The sequence below is a fragment of the Labrus mixtus genome, chromosome 5, assembly GCF_963584025.1.
Source record: "Labrus mixtus chromosome 5, fLabMix1.1, whole genome shotgun sequence".
Lineage (NCBI taxonomy): Eukaryota > Metazoa > Chordata > Actinopteri > Labriformes > Labridae > Labrus > Labrus mixtus.
Genome location: NC_083616.1, coordinates 3,418,333 through 3,441,275, shown reverse-complemented (window position 1 = coordinate 3,441,275; position 22,943 = coordinate 3,418,333). Strand labels below are relative to the sequence as shown.

General features: G+C 41.8%; 2 protein-coding genes and 1 long non-coding RNA gene across 5 annotated transcripts in view; 2 read left to right on the top strand and 1 right to left on the bottom strand.

Moving 5' to 3' along the window:
* Nucleotides 1–415: 415 nt before the first annotated feature.
* On the bottom strand, nt 416–2,270 carry LOC132973774 (uncharacterized). The gene is made up of 2 exons (XR_009673073.1): nt 2,173–2,270; nt 416–476 (listed from the first exon to the last, which is right to left on the bottom strand). It is a non-coding gene; the product is annotated as an uncharacterized LOC132973774 (long non-coding RNA).
* Nucleotides 1,337–9,335, top strand: LOC132973769 (lysosomal membrane ascorbate-dependent ferrireductase CYB561A3). Of its 3 annotated transcripts, none has more exons than XM_061037364.1 (6): nt 1,337–1,494; nt 5,973–6,182; nt 7,367–7,575; nt 8,239–8,393; nt 8,487–8,643; nt 8,733–9,335. In XM_061037364.1, the coding sequence occupies exons 2-6, from the start codon at nt 5,996–5,998 to the stop codon at nt 8,754–8,756; spliced, it is 732 nt and encodes a 243-aa protein (XP_060893347.1). In that variant the 5' UTR covers nt 1,337–1,494; nt 5,973–5,995; the 3' UTR covers nt 8,757–9,335. The 3 variants fall into 3 exon arrangements, with proteins under 3 accessions (XP_060893347.1, XP_060893346.1, XP_060893345.1); XM_061037363.1 differs by lacking the exon at nt 1,337–1,494 and adding an exon at nt 4,529–4,659; XM_061037362.1 differs by lacking the exon at nt 1,337–1,494 and adding an exon at nt 5,412–5,488.
* A 3,091-nt stretch (nt 9,336–12,426) lies between these two features.
* Nucleotides 12,427–22,943, top strand: part of loxl2b (lysyl oxidase-like 2b) — a 43,321-nt gene continuing 32,804 nt past the window's right edge. The window contains exons 1-3 of the mRNA XM_061037340.1: nt 12,427–12,614; nt 16,334–16,693; nt 16,828–17,003. Of these exons, the coding sequence (XP_060893323.1) occupies nt 16,345–16,693; nt 16,828–17,003 (525 nt within the window). The 5' untranslated portion in view covers nt 12,427–12,614; nt 16,334–16,344. The remainder of the gene's footprint in view (nt 12,615–16,333; nt 16,694–16,827; nt 17,004–22,943) is intronic.

Here is a 22,943-nt window from a genome sequence, read left to right as displayed (position 1 = left end):
GATCTTGTATCTGAACGAGGATATTTTCCTGGTAAAATAAAAATAAATGTTTAATGTTAAATCTTGCTGAACCTCTTTAGCTACACTTAAGGTGTATTGCAATGAAACTTTTGAGGTTTTTCAGGCAAATCCAAGCAGCTCAAACGAAAACAAGAGAGGGGGATTAATTGTTTCAAAACTATTCGTAAACACATCCACAAATGTTTGTTTGTTTTCATAAAAATGTAACTCCTAACTCTGATAATTATGTCAATAATTCAGGAAAAACAGAAGAAATTTGTATTCCCCCATGTGAAAGCATTACGCTTCCATATAAACATACAAGTTTAATGCTTGCATCTTTTTAGGAGACACAGAGTGGAACACTAAACCTTCAAATGCAGGAAACACTTCACCTCACACAGCAGTAAGGCACCTCCTTCTTCTTCTTCTTCTTCTTCTTCTTCTTCTGCTTCTTCTTCTGCCTCCAGGGGGAGCTAAAACACAACCGAAGTCAGACAACCAAACCAAATGCCCTCCCCCTTTAGTAAAGCTTCTTCTTTACACTTTGGATAACATGCAGTCATATCAGTGACAGTCACAGACAACAACAGCAACTCCACATGTGAGGGAGGCAACACAGTTTCTAAAGTCAGGGGGCTCCTCCTAATATAACAGTGCTAGAGACTGGGGACCCCCATGGTCCCTGGAGCTGGTTAAACATTTAACGTTGCGTTACGCGCCTATCGAATTAGAACAACTCACAAAAGCCCAAACAACATCATATCATTTTTTGTAATTTATTGTAAGAAACTACTTTTTTGGATATACTGTATTTTTACAATAACAGGTAAAATATGCTAGTTTAAACCATTTTCTTGGAAGGAATCTCGTGACCCCCCTCACCTTGTCACCTATCAACTGTATTGTTGAAGTGGCTATTAATAGACTTAATACACTTGAACTTGTCCCTTTGTTAAGTTATTTCATCTGAAGTATATTTCTTGGCTTTTTACTGGACATACAGACGCTTTTCATGTTTTTTACTGCCTAAAATGATTTCATTTTTTTTGCTACTTGTTCTATATTTCATGTTAGTACTTGGGCACTTGTCCTGCTCAGTGTCATTGGTTTAAGTGCAGAAAGGACTTTATTTCTCAAAGTGTATTAATAACCTAAAGTGTGTCATCTCATGAATCATTAAGGCTGAACATATGAACTAAAATATTACCATTTAAGAATCATTATTATAAAATGTCGATATCAACGTTTGGAGAGTTGCTGGATGTGCAACCCGAGTAAGACTACATTTCCCATGAGACACTGCGCTGTCAATAAGGAAATGCGTTATTTCCTCAAAATGAAATGACTTAACTCGTATACGCAGTTGTTGTTATTCACAACACTAAAGTTCACACACAGCAGGTGAAGTGTGTGTTAAAGAGGAAGACGTCTATTCGCTGGTTGAACACGTTTTCTGTTCAGATCTACGCCAACAGCAGGAAGGGACGATAGGTATGACTACACGTCTTTATTTGTAACACACAGTAACATGAAATGATAAAGAAGAGGCGCACCAGCCGTCTCATGAATTAAGATATTCAATATTGACACTGTTCATTTCAGTAGACTGAAAAATATTTACTTTGAAGGATTCAGTCGTTAATTTGTAAATTTGAAACAACTTCGTCTGGTTAGAAATGAAAATGTGTCTCTTCTGTTCGTGTCCAGTTTGACCTGTTTTGACTTTTGACATCAGTAAAAACACCCTGAATGTTTCAGCCTGAAACAAACTACACACATGATTGTTTCTTTAATTTAATATTTCTGTATAGCTGTAGCTGTTTGTACATTTGACTCTGGTATCAAATCAAGGAGGAAAACACTGCAAAACCCAAATCTAAGGAAGTGTTTTGTTTATTTTCTTGTTTAAAATATCTAATTATGCATTTTTTAAGCCACATTCTGGACAAGTGCAGATAATAATCTTATGAAGAAGTGAAAATAAAAAATAAGGACTGAAATAGGTGGTAATAAGTATTAATGTCTGCCAAATATGAAGCAAAATATACTTTTAAAAGATTTATTATTCTAACTAAGTAAAGTAGATCTTATTTCAAGAAACTCAACAAGACATTTTCTTGCCCCTTCTGAAGATTTGTTTTTGCTTCTTACACGCAGTGCAGGACTTACTTTTTGCTTGGATTTGAGTTTTGGCAGTGTGCTGGTTTTATGCTGTCCGTGGTGGTTTTATGCTGGTTTTAGGGGATCTTGAAGATGTCCGCTGTCTGTGTGCGTCTTTTATGAGATAGTATAGTGACAGAGTTTAAGAGGGACCTTGACACTGTCACGGGATCTGCCCACGTTCACACCACATGTGAATCACAGAGCTCCTGCAGACACAGACACCTGTTGGTCTTTGAAGAGTCATGGGGGGAGTCTCATGATCATCATATATGGTGCACTTAAGGACGAGAAGTCTTACTGAGGTCAAAGGAGGCCATGACACAGTTACGAGATCTGCACCTGCAAGCACGGATACCTGCGACGTAAAAAAAAAAATCTAAAGTCAAACACATGAGAATCCATGAACTCCGAGATACCTGAGGTCTAAACAGAGATCAGAAGAGGTGTCGGGTCATAAGATTATTAAAGTACCTGAGCTGCCACTGAAGTGACTGATGTTATGACAGCAGAGCTTGAGACTGTAAGAGGCCGCTGATCTGATCCTCCACCAGGAGGAAGCCGATATAACTCTGAGTGATGGTGATTCAGGAAGACAACATGTCTGTTTGTTTACAATAATCATTTTAACGTCATGTGTGCTAAGTGTTCTTTTTTTAAGGTTTATTTTTTGGGCTTTTTATATCTTCAGTAGGGCCCGACAGATATGAACATTTTTGGCACCGATATCAGGAAGAGAAAAAAATCAGATACCGATATATCAGCCGAGATCTTTCTCAGATCTATCTTCAACCTGTAGAGATAGATACATATAGATTTAGATATTTTTGCATTGTTCCCTCAAATGCAGTTATCTCTTGCACACTCTGCTCGTGACAGAAAGAAAGAGAAATACTAGTGTGTAGGACAAAGATATATCGCAGCATATCTGTGATAATTAAATTGCAGATACTGATAGTTACTGCACATGCTAATATCGACTGGCCGATTATTCAGTCTCAGGCTCTATTTTAGAGACAGGACAGTGCTTAGAGTCCAAAACTGGGGACAGAGAGAGAATGGGGAACGACATGCAGTAAAGGAGGTCAGATTCAAACATGGGACACCTGCTAACCGCTAGGCTACCGGTGCACCCTAGAGGAGGATTTTATTTGATGTTATGGCATTAAGGACAGTGTTTTTACATTTATAGTGGTTACACATGCTCATATTATAAACCCCAAAACTTCCATGGATGTTCTTCCCATTTTCAGTTTCAGTAACAATATTTTAAACTGTTATGTGTTCAGCTCTTTAGTTAAATAGGAAGTGATATTGATATAGTGTGATGGTCCATAAACGTGCGGTGTCAAAGAAAAGCACCCCGCCCCGCTCTCTCAAACATTAAGTAAGGATTAATTATCTGTTTTTTAATATCAAACAGACTATGTATGTTACGCCCTGCCCGCTACCCTCCAATAACACTCAGGCACGCAGCACCAGCTTCCATCCAATCACAGGCAGTCTTTTCCCAAACGTGGGCGGGTATACCTGCAGCGCAGCACAGACAGACAGACTCACGTACAAGAAAAGGGCACAAAGCCCCACAAATAATAAACACAGCACACATCTGAATACACGTGACTCACAGTAACAGCAGAAATAGTTTAAAATGTGGTATAGAAAGTCGTGAGGGGATTTCTGATGTTTGACCCGGACTATACTCTGAAGGCGTAGAATATGAACAGCATGAAAGGGATATGGTTGTTTGAGAAGAGAGTCGTATTTCTGGATGCCAAGATTCATCTAATCACAGCCCCCAAAAATTCAGATTCACGCATCCCGCTGCAACGTTTCATCTCATTTGTAGGCAGCAGATGTTCTTCTTCCTCTAACTGCTTCCCTCTCAGAGACAACAATACTACCTTTGAATGTGGAAGTGAGAATTCATCTGAGCGGGAGAAACTAGAAGTGAGAACAAATAGGATTGTGAGTGTCAGACAGAGAATGACCACAGAATAAAAGATGATGTAAAGCAACAACACCTTCATGAGATGGTGTTCAGATTAAATTCAGCCAGGGGCGTGTACAGACTCCTTTTTTTTTTTTTAACTGGGGTGGACCACATGGGGTGCTGATTTATGCAGGCAAATATGAAGCAAAATTTACTTTTAAAGATCTATTATTCTAAATAAGTAGATCTTATTTCAAGAAACTCAACAAGACTTTTTCTTGCCTCTTCTGAAGATTTTTTTTTTTTTTGCTTACTACTTACTTTTTGCTTGGATTTGAGTTTTGGCAGTGTGCTGGTTTTATGCTGTCCGTGGTGGTTTTATGCTGGTTTTAGGGGATCTTGAAGATGTCCGCTGTCTGTGTGCGTCTTTTATGAGATAGTATAGTGACAGAGTTTAAGAGGGACCTTGACACTGTCACGGGATCTGCCCACGTTCACACCACATGTGAATCACAGACACCTGATGATGACCGCTCATGATGTTTGTGGGCACACGTACGCCGGTGAATAACATTTTCTTATCTCTTTCTATCCTCACTAATGGTATGTGAGCAAAACAAAAATCACAACATGTAAATCTTCTTAGCTTGATTCTTTCGGGTCTTAAAAAAAACAAAGAAGTGCAAAGTCACAATTTTACTCACAAAGCTGCACGCAAACTTTTATTATCTGTTTAAATTACAGAAATTCATGTGTTGGCGTAAGTCCTTTGCATGTTAGACAGTATGCACGAGTAAGTACAAACAATAGGCCGGTTGAAAACAGCCTGAATAGCAGTGCTGTAGTACTCGAAAGTGGTCTCAAGACCGGTCTCGAGACCACTTTTTGAAGGTGTCGATCTCGTCTCTGAATCGAAAGCATTTTTACTCGGTCTTGTCTCGTTCTCAGACTGGCCAGACTCCGGATTTTAAATCATCAAGACTAGTCAAGATCACCACTGGTAGACTCTTTTTTACACGTCATTACTGTGATTGGAAGGAAAATGCAGCTTTCTAAATGAACAATTAACAATAATTAATACATAATTTGATTTGTGTCCCCCGGTTACCGCGACAACCGTCCCCTTTTTACAATCCGGTGCACACAAGATGATACTTTTTCATTAATATTTATGGTCTTGGTCTTGACTCTGTCCTGGTCTTGGTCTTGGTCTTGGTCTTGTCTCGGTCTCAGAGCACTCTGGTCTCCAGTATGTCTTGGTCTCGTTTACTGTGGTCGAGACCATGCCACACCTGCCCCCCCCCCCCCCCCCCCCCCCCCTCCGGACACGCCCCTCTATTCAGCGTTGTACTAGTAGGAAGTGTTGTCAGTCACACGGCAGCTGTGGACGAGGTAAGGCAACACTCACCAACATCTCTGATGATAATCAAACCTTCAGATTCTGAGGAGTTTGAGGAATTTTCTGACATTTTTAAAAATCACTTCTTATCTATTAAGTATGTATGTGTTGAATGAAAGTTGTTCAAAGTCATTTTTAATGCCTTCTTGCACGACTTACGGTCTCTGATCCTCCTTACTGTGAGGTGAACATTTTATAGGTTTGCTTTTATTGATCTATCCCTTCCTGTTTTCATTTTATTGCTTTTAATCGTGTCATCTATTCCTACTCCTTCTCTTAATGTTTAACCCTCCTGTCCTCTGTTGCTCTTACTGATGTTGTTTCCTCCTCTCTAGATCCCTGCTTGTGTTGATCTTACTCTCTGATGTGCGTCACTTTGGATAAAAACATCTGCTGAATGAATTGTAGAAGTTTGGCACAAAGCAGTAACATGACTCTGTGTGTCTCACTGCCTCTTTTTTGATTCTGTTCCTTTAGCCTGCAGATCAGATTCTTCTAGGATGAGGCCCACTGTGAGCTTCTACACATGCTTCGTCCTCAGCCTGTGCCTGGGCCTGGCGTGTGTGGTGTGTGTGAGTGTATGGAACAGTCACTGGCGTGGAGGATTTGCCTGGGATGGCTCCGGCCTGCAGTTCAACTGGCATCCTGTCCTGATGGTGACAGGTCTGGTTGTGCTGTATGGTATCGGTAAGTGCCTTTTTTCTAATTTAGAAACTGAGAGTTTCAGTTCTGCTTCTTACTTTTGTTTCTTCTTAAATACTATATTTATTCCAGTTTTGAATCACGCCGTGTTTCCCCCATGAGGTCGAGGCCAATGGTGCTTTTGGACGTCTATAAGTAGCTTTCATTCCTACTGTTACAAAAGTAAAATTTAAATATATTTTTGTTTACGTTGCTGTGTTTATACAAGATGGACTTCTTCTCTTTCAGTCTGCCAGAGCAGAAAGTGAGTAGTGACTGAACTGCTGCTGTTTGTGCAGTTGATGTATTCACACCATAGACTGTTAATGTTAAAGGCAGGGTTTGTTATTTTCTCCAGATCCACTTTTTAAGATTTTGGTTGAAATTGTCTTTAGGTCCTGACAGACATTAATAACTCATGTTCTCTGAAAAAGAAACAAAGTAAATCCATCATCTGTATCAGTTGTAAGTCTGTAAAAACTTCAACCAATGTCTGCCACGAGGTACCAATCTGATGAACCAATCACACGCCTCCCTGTCTCCCTGCTCGCTCTCTACCTCTTGCATGTACTAGCCAACACTCAAAGCATGAGCTGAGGTCCGCTTCTGGACCAATGGCGCTTGTGCATGTAAGTAAGGGGCGTGGCTTTAGAGGGAGCACTGAGGGAATGCTACTTTCAAAATCATGCTAGTTTTCAAAAATTACCAACCCTGCCTTTAATGGATGAAGCCTGAGTGACGTCACCCATCTGTTTCTGCAGGGGGCTCTGAGTCCCATCGATGGTCTTTTCCATTACTACTAGATCGAATTTAAAACTCCTTATTCAAGGTGGAAAAGTGACATATTGCAGCTTTAAATACTTAAAGTTTGACCTCATCAGACCTCTCATAGTAAAGTTATTTTATTTACTTTTAGTCCCTTTAGCTTCAAAACCATTCAGTCCTACATATCCCATTATATAACTTGTGTTTGACTTCATATTTCCAGTTTTTAACAAAGTCTCTGTGAGATTAATTGAGTCCTCAGGTTGGATTTTCAGGTCTGAATTATTTTTTAAAAAAAAAGGTTATTTACCACCCTGTGATTAAAGAGCCCTTCAGAGCTAGACAAAAAAAATAATTCAACTATATTACCCCAAATAGCACATTGTTGTGTCATGTTTTAATAAAGTTTGTATTTTGTCCTGCAGGAGCTGTGTTGTACCGTGTCCCGCTGACCTGGGGTCAGAATAAACTCCCTTGGAAAATCCTGCATGCTGCACTGATGCTCATTTCTCTGGTGCTTTCAATCATCGGGCTCTGCGCTGTATTTGACTTCCACAATGCTAAAAATATTCCCAACCTCTATTCCTTACACAGCTGGATTGGAATCGCTGTTACTGCTCTTTTCGCCATACAGGTATGCAAACTCACAGAATGAACACAGAAATAGAACTATTTCTTAGAGATCACATATTATCCTCCTCTTCAATAAGTCTCAAAGCTCCCTAAAGCATGTGTGTGAAGTTTCTTGTTCTAAATCCACTCTGATCCTGTATTTGATCATGTCTATAAACCCCTCTATTTCAGCCCTGTTCAGAACAGGCTGTTTCTGTGTCTGTACCTTTAAATATGTAAATGAGCTGTGTCTGACCACGCCCCCTCTCTGGAAGGGCTTGTGTGTACTCGTGCTTTCTCGCTCCATGTCCTATTGTTTACGGTGAGAGTGCAGAACAAACACCTAGCTGTGGGAGTGTCACCCACCTGGGGGAGGGGCTACTGCCCTTTGTGATGTCATGAAGGGAAAATCGCCAAACGGCCTGTTTGAGCACACATTTTCTGAAAAGTGGAGCGGGTAAAAGACAGAGAGGATGGACTCTTTTCATCATTGGGGGGTTTGTAGACAGACTATTAGTGTTAGGAAAACATGGTTAAGTGTATTTTACAACATATGTGACCTTTAAGTCATGTATGTGTAATGAGGTGGGCGTGGTTATTTCTTATTTGGACACTTTATTGAACTTTGGTTATGTGTCCTTGCTTTTCTTTGTATCTGTGCATGTCTCTGCTTCGCTCCGTTCAGTGGGTGGTTGGTATGGCGGGCTTCCTCCTGCCCTGGTCCCCCACATCACTTCGTGTACTTTTGAAGCCCATACATGTGTGGATGGGAGGAAGCATACTGACCCTCAGCATCGCAGCCTGCATCTCAGGAATCAACGAAAAGCTCTTCTTTGTCCTGTGAGTGCGATGTTTCTGTGTGCTTCTTGGTAATGTTTGTTATATATAAAGATAACAGATTCAAATTCTCCTCTTCAATGTATGTCTCCACAGCTCTGGGACTCAGCCGTATTCCAAGCTTCCACCTGAGGCTGTTTTAGCAAACATGTTAGGAGTTTTGATTGTGGCCTTCGGCATGGTTGTGCTGAAGATTTTGTCCAATCATAAATGGCAGCGACCAGACTCCAGACCAGAGGACATCAATTACACGGTGAGAACCTTATCCAGCAGATTTGAGATGAAGACTACAGGATTTATTTACATTAACGTTTACTGTCCTTCTCTGCTCTCCTTTTACAGCCAATCCTTCAAGAAGAAAATTAATGAATCCAGTCTCAAAGCTGCTTGAATCAAACATGCACTATGACAATTTGCTTGAAAAACAGGGTGTGGCTTTGCAGTGTGAGGGTTATGGGTTATCTATTTGAATGTAAACTGAGCTGGTCATAAAAACAATTGTTTATGCCAACAACAAGAAACACAACAAATCTTTTCCATCATCATCATTCCACATATTTTATCATTTAATATATTCTAATGCGAGCAATGTGTCAAAGTCAATCATTTCTTATTTCATTCTAATTTAAAGACTAAAATGGCCATCACGGGTCTCCATATAGCCTAGTGGTTATGTCATGCGCCCCATGTACAGAGGCTATAGTCTTCATCGCAGCGGCCGTGGGTTTGAATCCGACCTCGGCCCTTTGCTCCTGGCAGCTTGACCTTTGGAAACCCCCGTTCATTATCAAATCATATTTTGTGATTAATGTTGATGAATATGAATCCATTCATGTCAGAATCATCATGATGAAGCTGTTTGTCGTGCCCTATATGTAAATATGTATTTGATGTATTAAAGCTTAAAATGTATTTTTCTGCTCAACAATAAAAGGTTTTGTCAAAGCTGTGTGTCACATGTCTTTGTTTGACTCTGTGTAAGCTCTCCAAAGACTATAGCGTTTACTTCTTACATTTGAACTTTATTGGGTGATGTATTTTACATTCTGTATCAATAAAGTACATGATTTGCTTGTACCAGTGTATTAACTGGGGGCGCTGGTGGACCAGTGGTTAATGCGTGCTGCCCGGGTTGTGGCTCCTTTCCCCCCTGTCATTCCCCGCTCTCTCTCTTTCTCATCCCGATTTCCAGCTCTATCCACCGTCCTATCTCTATAAAAAGGGACAAAACTCCCGAAATAAACTTTTTTTTAAAAGTGTATTAACTGAGGGTGAGGATAATCAGTTTGCACATGATCGAAAAGATTAAATGCAATGCCTTTGGTTTTTTGTTTTAGATTTGGTAATCTCCTTTTCTTTATATCCAGGACCAGTTTAAACCAGTTTACAGTTTGAGCAAAATGGATGCGATCCACCTGATCAAGAAACTTTATTTTAAAACATATTGAAGCTGTTTGTGGAAATATTTTGTGAGGACACAAACCTTCATTTCACACAGCAAATGCAGACATTCCCAACCTTTGGGTCGAGACCCCATATTGGGTCGCATTGAATTCAAATGTGGCCCCAACAAATTTTAAATCATTGATCAATAAAAAATATATTATAGCAATCTTCCTGAATTATGCTGCAAGGTGTTCTCCAGTGTGAGCTGTATAGCCCATGCTATGAACTATCAAACTCTCAGTATCCCTGTCTGTCTCTCATCCATGCCTCGTGTTCAGCATTAATGTCCAGCCTTGTTAATACCCTCACCTGGCTGTACATACAGTATCTCACACTGAGGAAATTAAAATCTTAACTTTGTGCACACATCTCATCCTGGCTTTTCTGCCTCTGTCCACAATCATTTACCTGAAGTAGCCTAAATCTGGCCTAAGATGAATGTTTACTTGCAACACAGAAGAAAAATAATAATTTAAGCAATAAGCAGTTTGTGTTTTTGAGGTCTGGGGTCCCCAGAGTTTTGTGAAGTCAATGTGGGGTCACGAGCCACAGAAGGTCAGAACCACTGTCTACATTATTTACCATGTGACTTTAGTTTGACAAGAGGCATTTCTGAAGTTACATCATAAACATTGTTTTGATTGACTGACTTCAAAGTTTGATCACATTGCTTTTCTGTAATCCAGCATGAATCCAACCCCCTGCTTGGATCAGAAATCAAGATTTCATTAATGTATCTGATGCTGTTAATCCTTGTTTTTTTCTGAACAACCCAGGTTCAAGATTTGATCCTATCTGACATCTTATTGGATTACTTTTAAACACCATAGTCTAGACAAGTGTTTCCCAAAGTCCAGACCCCCTGGGGGGTTGCCAGAGAGTGCCATGGGGGCTGTGAAGACTTGGAGGGCAGAGGGAGTAAAACAGAACAAGAATAAAAACAGTATTTGTGACAATAAATTGGTAATGTATTTTTAGATGTATATTTAATATTTCTTTGTTTTTTTGACACTCTTTCAATGTAAAGAAGAATAACACACATCACTCCAGCCAATCAGATTAAAGCAGCTGCTGCCTGATGCCTCGTTCTACGGAAACATGACTATAAAGATGAGACCACTGGGAAACACAAGGGAACATAACTGAGTTGCAAAAGCAGTTGATGAGCATCTCACCAGTCCACACACCAGTCCACACACCAGTCCACACATCCGTCCACACACCAGTCCACACATCCGTCCACACATCCGTCCACACACCAGTCCACACACCAGTCCACACGCCAGTCCACACATCCGTCCACACACCAGTCCACACATCTGTCCACACACCAGTCCACACACCAGTCCACACATCCGTCCACACATCCGTCCACACACCAGTCCACACATCTGTCCACACACCAGTCCACACACCAGTCCACACACCAGTCCACACATCCGTCCACACACCAGTCCACACATCCATCCACACATCCGTCCACACATCCGTCCACACACCAGTCCACACACCAGTCCACACACCAGTCCACATATCCGTCCACACACCAGTCCACACACCAGTCCACAGCAGCTCTCAGGCTACTTGGGTTGGAATTATTTGTAAGCAAACTGAGGATGCCAGTATATGGTCTTGGGTTAATTCCACTCAGTGCTGCAGTCATAACATGAACATCACTTGTATTCTGCCTCTAGCCTTTCTCACAATACATGACCAGGCCTATTTTCAATAATTACTGGGTAAGACTGTTGTATTCTTTTGTGTAACCACAGTTTGGCCGTGGCTCTGCGTAATACATTATATGCCTTATCCACCTTCTGTTACAGTGAGGGTCCCAAGTCTCTGGCACCTTTATTTTTGGGGGGTCATGAGCTGAAAAGTTTGGGAACCCCTGGTCTAGATAAGATTTTTGATGGACTGTTTTATTTAGCATGAAATTACATGTGATGTGCACATTTTCTGGCAAAAGTTTTCTGGATAAACGGTGAACGGCCTAACTAATTAAGATGTGTTTGTAGATAGAACAAAGTACAGTTGAGTTAGATAGATTCAGGGTTGATGAAAATGGACAAAACGTGATATGACCTGCAGAAAAAAAGAGAAAGGTCTGTACACTATTCAGCTCTTTCTCTTTTTTCTGCAGTGAATACATTTTTTTCTCTGCACATTTGAGCTATGCATTTTGATTGGACGTGCGCACACCAGTTTTACTTATGAGGCTATAGTTTGAACATCAAACAGTTACATATGTAAAGAAATATATGAATCAACCACACGCGCAGTGGCCACGTGAGTCTCCCTGTGAGGTCTCAGTGGTGACGTCATGCCACATTATGGATTTATTATTACTAGGCTCCAAATGACCTCCTTGGCATTGGGTCCTACTAAAAGTAGCCTAATTATGGGCTACTGTTAATGTAAGCCAACATTGAATTATAGGCTCTACTTTTTCCTGTAAGACAGGCAGCACTGTCGCCTCACTCTGTGTCCGCGCTGCGTTCATGAGGGCTCCGCGAGGTTTCCACGTCCCGGGGCCATCTCATCTCTCCGGTGAGCTCATCGAAGAAGAGGTGGGTCCAAGTGGGCGAGGCCCCTCGCAACCGCAGCTCCGCTCCTTAGCCTGAGAGACTTTTGTGTTAGAGAGGGAGTGAAAGTTTAGAGAGCGGGAGGTGAAACAAGTCACTCACTGAAGCCTGTACGTGTTCTGCCTGGTGCTGCAGCCTGCAGGGAGCTATACCCGACCTAAGGGGGGGAAAGTCCTCAGCAGCGACACGGAAAGTAAGTCCGACTACAGAGCCTGATCATATTATGCAAAACACACTCGATGAAGTCGGTTTAAAATCAGATCATGTAAACTAGATTTAGCTATTTGAACAGCAGCCTAACTTTAAAACAGTATAAAAAAAGAGGATGTCTTTGGAGGCAGATAGGCCTATAAAAAAATATAACCACAGTATGCCGATGTCAACGTAAAGGTGTGCTGCTCTTCTTTATGTGATATCAAATAGGCTACTGACCCATTTGGGTGTTTTTGTTTCTGATTAGATTTAAAAAAAAAAAAAAAAACATCTCTTTCACGAGGCTATTTCTGTGCACCGCTGGCATGTCATTAAAAACAAATATTGGTACATTGATAATAATAATAATCCATACTGTCGTTTGTTAACTAATGGAAACAATCGTTTATTTGCAGCCTTTGTTACAGGACAGGTTATATGTGGATCTATTGGTACATGTGATACAAAAGGCCATTACTCTCTGATATCGGTGAAATTATTGGGGTGGACTTTCTCAAATAGTGTATGATAATGAACTCTCAACCCCACATTTTCAACTCTCCCAAAGCTTCATCAGAGTGCTTCAGAGCGGTGCAGGAGGAGAGCTGTTTGAATCCTGACCTCTTAGCTCAACCACACAGAGAAGGATATGGTTTGATAAACACCCCTAAAATCTGTCCGTGTTTCTGAAGCAAAAACAGGTTTTCCGATTATCAGGACTTTTTTTTAAGACATTTTATTTTGAAGGGGAGCTGACTGTGTCATCATCGTGCATATCCCACTTTGTTTGATTGGATGTTTGTAAGTGTCTGCAGCTTGATCCAATAGTCACATTATCTCAGGATCACCTTGTGCCTGAAAAGTCATATGAGTAGTCGTTTGTTGTTTGATTAAACATTTATCCCTCCAGGTTTCATTCTGTGTCGTAGGCTTTAGTGTTAACTCTGTATGTTTTGCCTTGGTTGAACTTGAGTCTTTATGTGAACGCTGACAGAGTGTTTTTTTTTCTAATGAACATTGCTGTCTGGACTGACACATTGTGAGCAGACGCTGAGGCCGAGGGCTTCATTCCATCTGTTCATTCTTTAATGTGTGTTGTTTCTAGCTTGTGTAACCACTGCCACGTTACAGTGAGGAAAGTAGAAAGTGTGCAGTTTAAGGATAACTATACTCTCCTGCCAGATGTTTTACTCAAAAGCAAAAGATCCAGGTTTGAACACTGAAGGGGTTTCAGAGAGACCCAGCAGTTTACGAGTCAGCTGTCTGTGTGTTCAGTATGTAATCGTTAAATCAGCCTTTGACTCCAGTGTGATTAGCTGCACTCTCTCTTTTATGGTACAGTAAAGCAGTGTGTCTTTTTTTTCCTCCTGTGTAAGTTTGGCATCATGTTCCCCTTCAGATGTTTGAGCTGGAGTACAGCTTGTTTGGACTCTCTGAACATAACGCAGAGAAAACTTCTTATGCCTTTATTTTAGAGACAGGACAGTGGATAGAGTCAGAAATCAGCGAGAGACAGAGAGAGAGAGAGAGAGAGTGGGGAATGACATGCAAGAAAGGAGCCGCAGGTCGATTTGAACACGGGCCACCCGCTTGGAGCACTAAAGCTTCCGTACATGGGGCAGGCGCACTAACCACTAGGCTACCGGCGCCCCAAAGAAAACTTTTTTAAAGGGGACATATTGTGAAAAATCCACTTGTAGTGTTTTTGAACATATATTCGGGTAACCTGAGTGTCTACTGACCCACAAAATGTGAAATAAACCCATCCAGTCCTTTGTTTGTGGTCTGCATAAGTCTTACAACACAGAGAAAAATGCTCTGTTTCAAATGTGCTCTCCTTGTGATGTCACAGTGGGATTCTGGTAAAAAAAAAATCCCTTCCCCTCCCCTGGTATCTCCAGGACTCCACCCCCAGTCTAGAACAAAACTTTTGCGCAGGTTTGCCATTTTTGTTTTCACCAGAGGAGTGATGTCTACGGGGGAAACTCGCGGGGGGGGGGGGGGGGGGGGGTCATTGCATTTAAAGAGACACACACACCAAAACGGAGCGTTCTGAGAGAGTTGGTTTATACAAGGTCACAAACCTCCTCTGGTGCTTGATTCATGTTATATTTTGACCAAATCACAGCACAGATGTTTTATTTAGACCACAGGGGACTGTTTGAAAAGGTGGAGGAGGGGGACAATGTCCTCTTTAAAATAATCATCCATTGACAAAAAGTATTTGGGAAAAAAATCACACTAAAATATGTTTAGCAACTTCACATCATCTGTTGATATATCGCAATCATGATTAAATCCAAACTCTGTATGTTGTTTTAGTCAAACAAGGGTGGCTGTGGCTTAGTGGTAAAGTCGGAATCTCTCAAAGGTAAAGTCGGAAATTTGATCCCCAGCTCCTGCAGCAACATGTCCGTTGGGTCCTCTGGCAGGATACTTAACCCCAAGTTGCTCCCACTGCTTCGTTGGTGGATGTGAATGGATGAGTTACTTCTGATGGTCACTTCACAGAGCAGCCTCTACCATCAGTGTGTGGATGTGTAGGTGTGTAGGTGGATTATTTCCACTTTGAGTAGTCAGCTCAAGTAGGGCTGCTGGATTATGGCAAAATGTTTTTTTGATTGATATTGAGATCATGATTATTAACTTATGAACTTATGATTACTCGTTGATTTTACAGCACCTTCATCACAAGCATTTATCAAACTTAAATGGTAAATGGACTTGAACTTGTATAACGCTTTTCTAATCTTCTGACTACTCAAAGCGCTTAAACACTTCAGGTCACACCTACACATTCACACAGTGATGGTAGAGGCTGCTAAAGAGCCCATCAGAAGTAACTCATCCATTCACACACATTCATACGCTGCTGACAAAGCAGTGGGAGCAATTTGGGGTTAAGTGTCTTGCTCAAGGACATGTCGGAAATGTTGCTGCAGGAGCTGGGGATCGAACCCTCGACTTCCCGGTTGAGAGATGACAACTCTACCAACTGAGTCACAGCACCACTTAAACACTCATTACACTATAACATTCTGAAACAGGCAAAACAAGTTAAAATAATAACATATAATAATACATAAAATAAACTGTGTTTTTCAGGTAGTGGTGATGTTCTTTTGTGGCCACAATATACCAGCAAACACTGAAACATTTACCACAAATGACAAAACCTGTGATCTAAACAAGCGCAGCACTGCGGCACAGGAACTGTTTTATCTGGATTATTTCTTTTCATGATCGTGGGAAGCCTAAATCGTATTTGAAATTGAAACTCGATTAATTGCCCAGCCCTTAGCTCAAGTCCTTTTTACCATTTTTATACACTTACACAAGTCTGTGCTAAATCTTTAAAGGAAGTCACATCTTTAGCAAACATAAGCATCAGGCCGGATATTTCTTAAAAATTCAGATTAAGACAGTGCCCTTCAATGGACTGAAAAAGAAAGGGACCCTCAATGCCCCTAATCCTGCCTGAAAGATGAACATTTTGGAAACCCAGAGGGCCAAGTTCTTAACATAGACTACAAGTCACAACCCTGCTGAGACTATCTGGAGGTTCTTAGGCTGTGAAATCTGTAGACTGTCTTTTAATGTTTCCCCTCAAATGAGTTTGAGGTATCTCTTAATTACAACGAGTACGATCTTCAAGAACAGTCTAGGACAGTTTCTAAGAATCTTTACTGATGGCTCCCTCCTCTTTTCTTTTTTCAACAGTTCCAACCAAAATGTTGTGCACCCGGTACCTGCTCTGGTGCACACTCATTGTGTCAGTGTTATTAGAGCTGGCTCTTGCCCAGTACGAGCACCTCGGCTACCCGACGGGCTTCACCGACCAAGTGCAGGAACAGTACACTGCCCCACAGCTGTCACCAGACACTCCCAGGATCCAGCTCAGATTGGCGGGAGACAAGAGGAAACACAACGAAGGCCGTGTGGAAGTTTTCTACAACAACGAATGGGGCACTGTCTGTGACGACGACTTCAACATCCATGCGGCTCAGGTGGTGTGCAGGGAGCTGGGCTACATGGAAGCCATCTCTTGGTCACCATCCTCGAAATATGGAAAAGGAGAAGGTTGCAAAACACACACTACAGCAATATCTGTTCTCCATTCAGTATGAAACATAGTCATTATAATGATGTCGTTTCTGGTACTAGTGCGAAAATTCCAGCTTGTGAAAGCACTGATGACTTCTTCTTTTGTTCAGGACCCATCTGGTTGGACAACCTCCACTGCACGGGCAAAGAAAAGACGTTGGCACTGTGTCCCTCCAATGGGATTGGTGTTTCTGACTGTAAACACAGTGAGGACGTAGGTGTCGTCTGCAGTGATAAGAGGATCCCTGGATTCAAATTCATCAACACACTGCCCAACCATGTAGAGGTAAATATACACCGCCTTACAAACTGTATCAAGCTTTGTTTAGCCCGATGGTTTGATGGACTGTTTTGGTTTTCTGGGGGTGTGCTCAGGTAGTGCTCAAACAAAGGGGCTTGGGCGCTGTGAATTTTCTCTTATATATCGTGCCTTTACCTCAATGTTTTTTTTTTTAACTTGGTTCTCTTCAAATTTGTGAAATGACGTGGAGCAAATGTACCCGTCTTCTACGCTGACCAACAGCTCCAGTGGCTAATTTTCTTCTGAACTGTTGGTGGAAGACCACTGGTTCTTTCAGGCTGATACCGTTGGTTTTCGCCTGGCTTATAGAAGATAAAACATAAAACAGGTGCTTCATCCACTCGGTGCAGTGAACACAACACATGGCAGCCTCTGTGCCTTAACTTTTACTGTAACATCACCCATGGAGAGTCTTTTCCTGATCTATGTTGTTCTGTAATTCACAAAAAGGAGAGACTTAGGAGACACCTTTCCAGCCTCCTGAAAGCCATTTGACTTACCGACTTAGCTTCTTTTTTCTAGTTCTCCTGTGAAAGCAACACGAGAGCCTGTGTAACTGTTTCTACATTTTAAAGTGAAAGGGTTTTTCATTCAGACACTGGTGTCAGTTTCTGTACTTTAATCTTAGTACAACTGTCTTGGCAATGTCATTAAAATTTGGCAAGACAGCCAGGAGTGCTCATTCATCATTTTGGGGAACACAGCAATATTTACGCTATTTATTTGGAAAGTTTTGTCGATGATGCCTTGCCCCCCCTCCTCTCTAGAGACGATGCTCACACAGGTCACCATGTGGTGGACACTGAAGCTTCAGTGTTTATCCAGCTCTGCATCGGTCTGTAAACCTTTCTGTGTTCTCTCCATTTTTCAAAAACATCTCCAATATTGATCCTAGTTTGAGCACGTTTCTGCTCGTGGAGCTTATTAGAAACATGCAGAGGCGGTCGGGTACAATCACTTCTATCTGAACCACTTCTCTTGCTGCTTCCATCACTGCAACACCTGTTGACCTGATAACTGCTCTCATATCTGGCAAACTGAGGGGCGTCCAAAACAGCCGTGTGGGGGTTCCTTAAAAGCGCCTCCCTTCTCTGGTCCAAACAAATCCAGAGCATTCAGGACCAGAATCTAAAATTAGAAGGAGGACATACTGGCTGCTGCATTGTTGTCAGAGAAGACAGCACTTCAAGCATGCTTAATTTAATGCTTAAATAGTTTTAAATATTTGGCAAAATCACAAGAGTAACAGAGTCCCTACTATTGGTCATATCAAACTATCACACCCTCGACTTGTAGACTCAAAGCTGAAGCTGAGATATCCATGATGACATCACTGAAGTATTTCTCAAAGCTTCTCAAATGTCACAGAGATGTTGTTTTCATGAGCTTAGTAGAGCTCACAGCTCCTCAAACAATAAATCTGTCTAAGTTTTGGCTGAGTACAGCTCTGCTCATGTAAAGTCACGAGATACTCTGTTTTAATAGCTGTGCTTTCCTTATAGCCTGCTCTGGAAGTGTGTCAGCGAAAGTGAAGTTACAGTAACTGCTAATTGTTATGAGGTGTCACGATCGTAACTGTCAGTGTTGTGGCCAGATTTTAGAGGCTCCCCTGAGCTTCCATTTCAGCTTTGGCTAAAAGGCTCCGAGCTATTTGTCCCAAAAAGCAGATCTTTGTTATCTCTGTGCTCACTGTGAAGGCCTCAAATATCCACATTCCAGTGTAATGAGTAAACGGCAGACCAGAGTGAACTCTCTGTCTGACTGACCATCTCCTCTGCTTCTTTGTAAAGTTTTAAAGGTCACATACTATTCAAAATACACTGAATGTTTTTCTTACACTATACATGTCCCTAACTTGTCTACAAACCCCCCAATGTTGAGAAAAGTCCATCCTCTCCATCTTTTGCCTGCTCCACTTTTCAGAAAATGTGTGCTCAAACAGGCCGTTTGGAGATTTTCCCTTTATGACATCACAAAGGGCAGTAACCCCTCCCCCAGGTGGGTGACACTCCCACAGCTAGGTGTTTGTTCTGCCCTCTGAGTCTGCCTTCTCACTGTAAACAATAGGACATGGAAAGCCTGAGCCACCCAAGCCCTTCCAGAGAGGGGGCGTGGCATACAGACACAGCTCATTTACATATTTAAAGGTACAGACACAGAAACAGCCTGTTCTGAGCAGGGCTGAATTAGAGGGGTTTATAGACATGATCAAATACAGGATCAGAGTGGATTTAGAACAAGAAACTTCACCCACATGTTTTGGGGAGCCCTGAGCTTTACAACTTTTAAAGTGGCACAGCAGAATTTTGAAAATGGGCAGATTCAATGTGTTTGTAGCTGTAATAGCACTGTCTGTGAAAACAGTCTTACGGCTGTCCAAACTGGTTAATCAAAGAGTTGAACTTAAACAGAATGATCCCCTTTCAGCTCAGTGTGGAGCCTCCAACTTTACTGTTTCGATTCCCTCCCACCACTCTCTGAAGCATCATATTCAGCATGTGTAAATGTTCTGCAAACCTTCTGTCTACTAGCTACTCAGCACCAAATGACCGACAGACACTGTTAGCATCTCGTTGGTGAAAATAGTGGAGCCATAGAGCTAACAAATAATGGTTCTTCATAACTGCTTGATTTGTACATCTGCAACTGTTTGCAAACAAGCAAACCATATAACCTCAAAGGATATATCAGTGTAACATCTAAAAATACCTTCACTTTCTCACTTTCTTCCTTTTTTTACGGCTCTGTTATGATTTGATGAACGATACATGTTATCCATAGTTAGGAGCGTAGCTGACATGATTGACAGGTGGGCGTGATGTAACGGTTCGTCAAGAGGCTTTAAACCAGGTTTAAAGGTTCTGGCCAAGTCTCGGAAAGTCCTTCTTCTCGTTCACAGCGGCAGTAAACCATGTTCGGGGATTACACCAACAACTGAGTATCTTGTGTTTTAAAAAATAAAATAAAATCTGTGGTTTATTTTGGACATCCAACATTGTAACATTATACAGTTTGTATTTAAATATGGATCAGCAGAATAGATCTCCTTTAAGAGGACATGAAAACCAAAGTTGACTGGAGTGACAAGTCTTAAGACATTTTTCAAACTCCGTCAAAGAGCACTTTTTTTCAAAGACAAATTCCTTTTTCAAACTATTTCAGCACAGTGCACAAACAAAACCCACCCTAGTCTTGTGAGTCTGCATTGCTGCTTTGCAGATGCTGTGGTACATGTATCCGACTTCCCCTGCAGAGGTTTACAGAGACAGACTGTACAGATTATGAATCTCTGGGGGCATGGTCGATGTCCGGAGTCAAGCTGGGATAGTAGCTGAAGGAATAGAAACGGACTCAGCTTTTCCATTCCCTAAAAGAAATCACGTGGGCTGTGTGCATGTAAAACACAGCCACCCTCTGTGCCGCCACTCAGCCGGCCCTTACCTCATCGTTTTGGAAGTGGTACTGTAATGTGTCACGTTTTTTGCTGGCAGTTTTGTGGAATAGGATGATTGCAGGGCTTTCAGAGAGGTTAGGTTAGCCATCATGTGTAAGAGGCTCAACTTCCCTCTCAGGTGATGGGCCGCTTCAGTACAGCAGCTGGTCGACCACAAAGGAAACACCCACAGAGTGAGCTAAGAAGGAGGTGAAACTTGAAGCCTTTGCATGCACGTGTAACTGACCTTTGACCTCTGTGCACAGATTCCATTCAGGGACTGCATTGTCTTCTGAAATAGTTCAAATAACAGGGCGCTGGTCGAGCTCAGTTTGTAAAGCGTCCCATGTACAATGGCTACAGTCCTGGTCGCACTGGTAGGCGGTTCAGCTCCCAGTCCTGTCGAGATTTGGTGCACATCATCCCCCACTCTCTCTCTCGCTCTCTCTCTCTCTCCCAGTGTTTCCTGTCTCCCTTATCAAATTAAGACTAGAAGCCTTAAATAACAGGCAGTGTTCTCTTCTGAACATTGCCTGTTTTTTGACGGCCTCGTGAACGGGCAGAGAATAAACATCTCGTGCCTTAAATATGCCTCTTTGTGTTCCTGGCTCTGCACTGACTTCAGCAGCTGTATATTTAGCATCGTGTCTCAGTCAGCTGCAGAGTAAACAACACAGAATGACAGCCAGTGTTCAGTTCTTCGTCTCTGGAACATTTTCTGTGCTATTTCTCTGCTGGCTATTTATATATATTCCTGTCACACTATGGGGAAGTCTCCTGCCTCACCTCTTGGTTTTGGGTATGCAGAAGTGGCTACAGGGAATGACGGCGCTCTGACCAGTGATCACACCACATGGCTAACGATCCATTTCAAACTTCAGTTCAACATGAGGAAACTCCAGGGTCTATGAAATGTAATGCTTGGCAGTGTGTGTGTGTTTCTGCACAGTCCAACATGCCGCCTCACTTATCCCAATCATCTGAACAGTTAGTGCATATTAGTTAGTCATATTTCTAAACCTGATTTAATCAAGTCAGCCCTCAGAAAGGAAAAATAAGCAGTAAACACCGACTTGACGAGCAGCGGTTTGAGGGGAATATTCCTGGTGATTAGACCTTAAACGCATGGTAAGTAAACTCCATCACCAGGGGGCTCTCAATCAAAACAATAACAAAAGATGACGCCGCTACGATCCCCGTGCATGCAATTTAAACGGCTGCATTACGTTTTCTGTTCGTCAATATGTTGTTCTCCACTTTTGAGTTCATATTGTGATTCTGTTTAATTACACATAGCATTGATATAAAGGAAAGTATTCTCATTATAGCAACTTATAGCAGACTCTGTGGCTTCGTCTGCTGGGATAGTCTACCGCTGTGAGAGGAGCATATCTGAACAGCCAGGTCGAGGCAGTCTTCCTGAAACTGTCTAGATATTTTCAGGAGTGTATTTGTGAAAACGGCTGCTGTCTTATTCTGACCAATCTTCTTTGGGCATCATGCTAGAACAGGTAGCTATGTTCTCTGTCTGTGCAGATGATCAGACCAAAGTAAATCTTTAGTGTCCTTTCCGCCGCTCTATCTCTCAGAGGTAGATTACAGGCTGCGGTGAAGTCACCCCAAACCGAGTTTACAGCTCCCATTTTCCAGTCGTGTGGTTATTTTCTTTCCCTCTGAGGCCTGAAGGCTAAATCATCAACTTTCCTCCATGTAAACCTCCAGTCATGCTGTGGTAGGGTGCCATAAATTCCTTGTCAGCCCTTTAGCACACTTCACACTGTGATCCTGAATTAATACACCACTTCCCTTTGTGTCACAATCTTGAAATGATTGGAAGTGTTAATTTTCACAAAGCTGATAGATATTTCTGCTGCTATGTAAAACATTTCTCCCAAAGACACAACATTCCTGCAGTGCAACGTGGACGGATGTTTGTTCCCTGGAGATTATAAGATGTTACTCTCAGTCAGATATCTGTGTGAATAGAGGATCTTACTCTCTTCATGGCTTACTAATATGACCTTACATGAGCGTGTGTGTGTGTATAAAGCTATGTACCATTCACATTTGTAATCTCGATTAATTGTTTAATTGTTTGTTTAGTAAGATCTCCATTAGTTTCTGTGTAAAACAGTAGCATCCTGATGAATTGCATATTTAATCACATGTTAAAAACCGAGCAAAAACGATATCACTTAAAAAAAACATACAGTAAAAGGTAACAAAGCCGTGTCGGTCATACAGCGGCTGTTATCAACAGACTGTTGTCATAGAGACAGGGCGGACGTGCAAGCTTCATGAAACTCTCCTGAGCGCACAGCCAGCGCTTTTCTGCCCAGACAAAAAAAATGCTACGAGGACACGGGGCCTCAAAGGAGTGCTAGCATGGCTGTTTACTCTTATTTCAGAATATATGCAGGGGCACTCTTTAAGCTTAGTCGGTATGCAGAAGGCGTCCCTTATATGAATAATTTGTGGGTTCTACTATGATC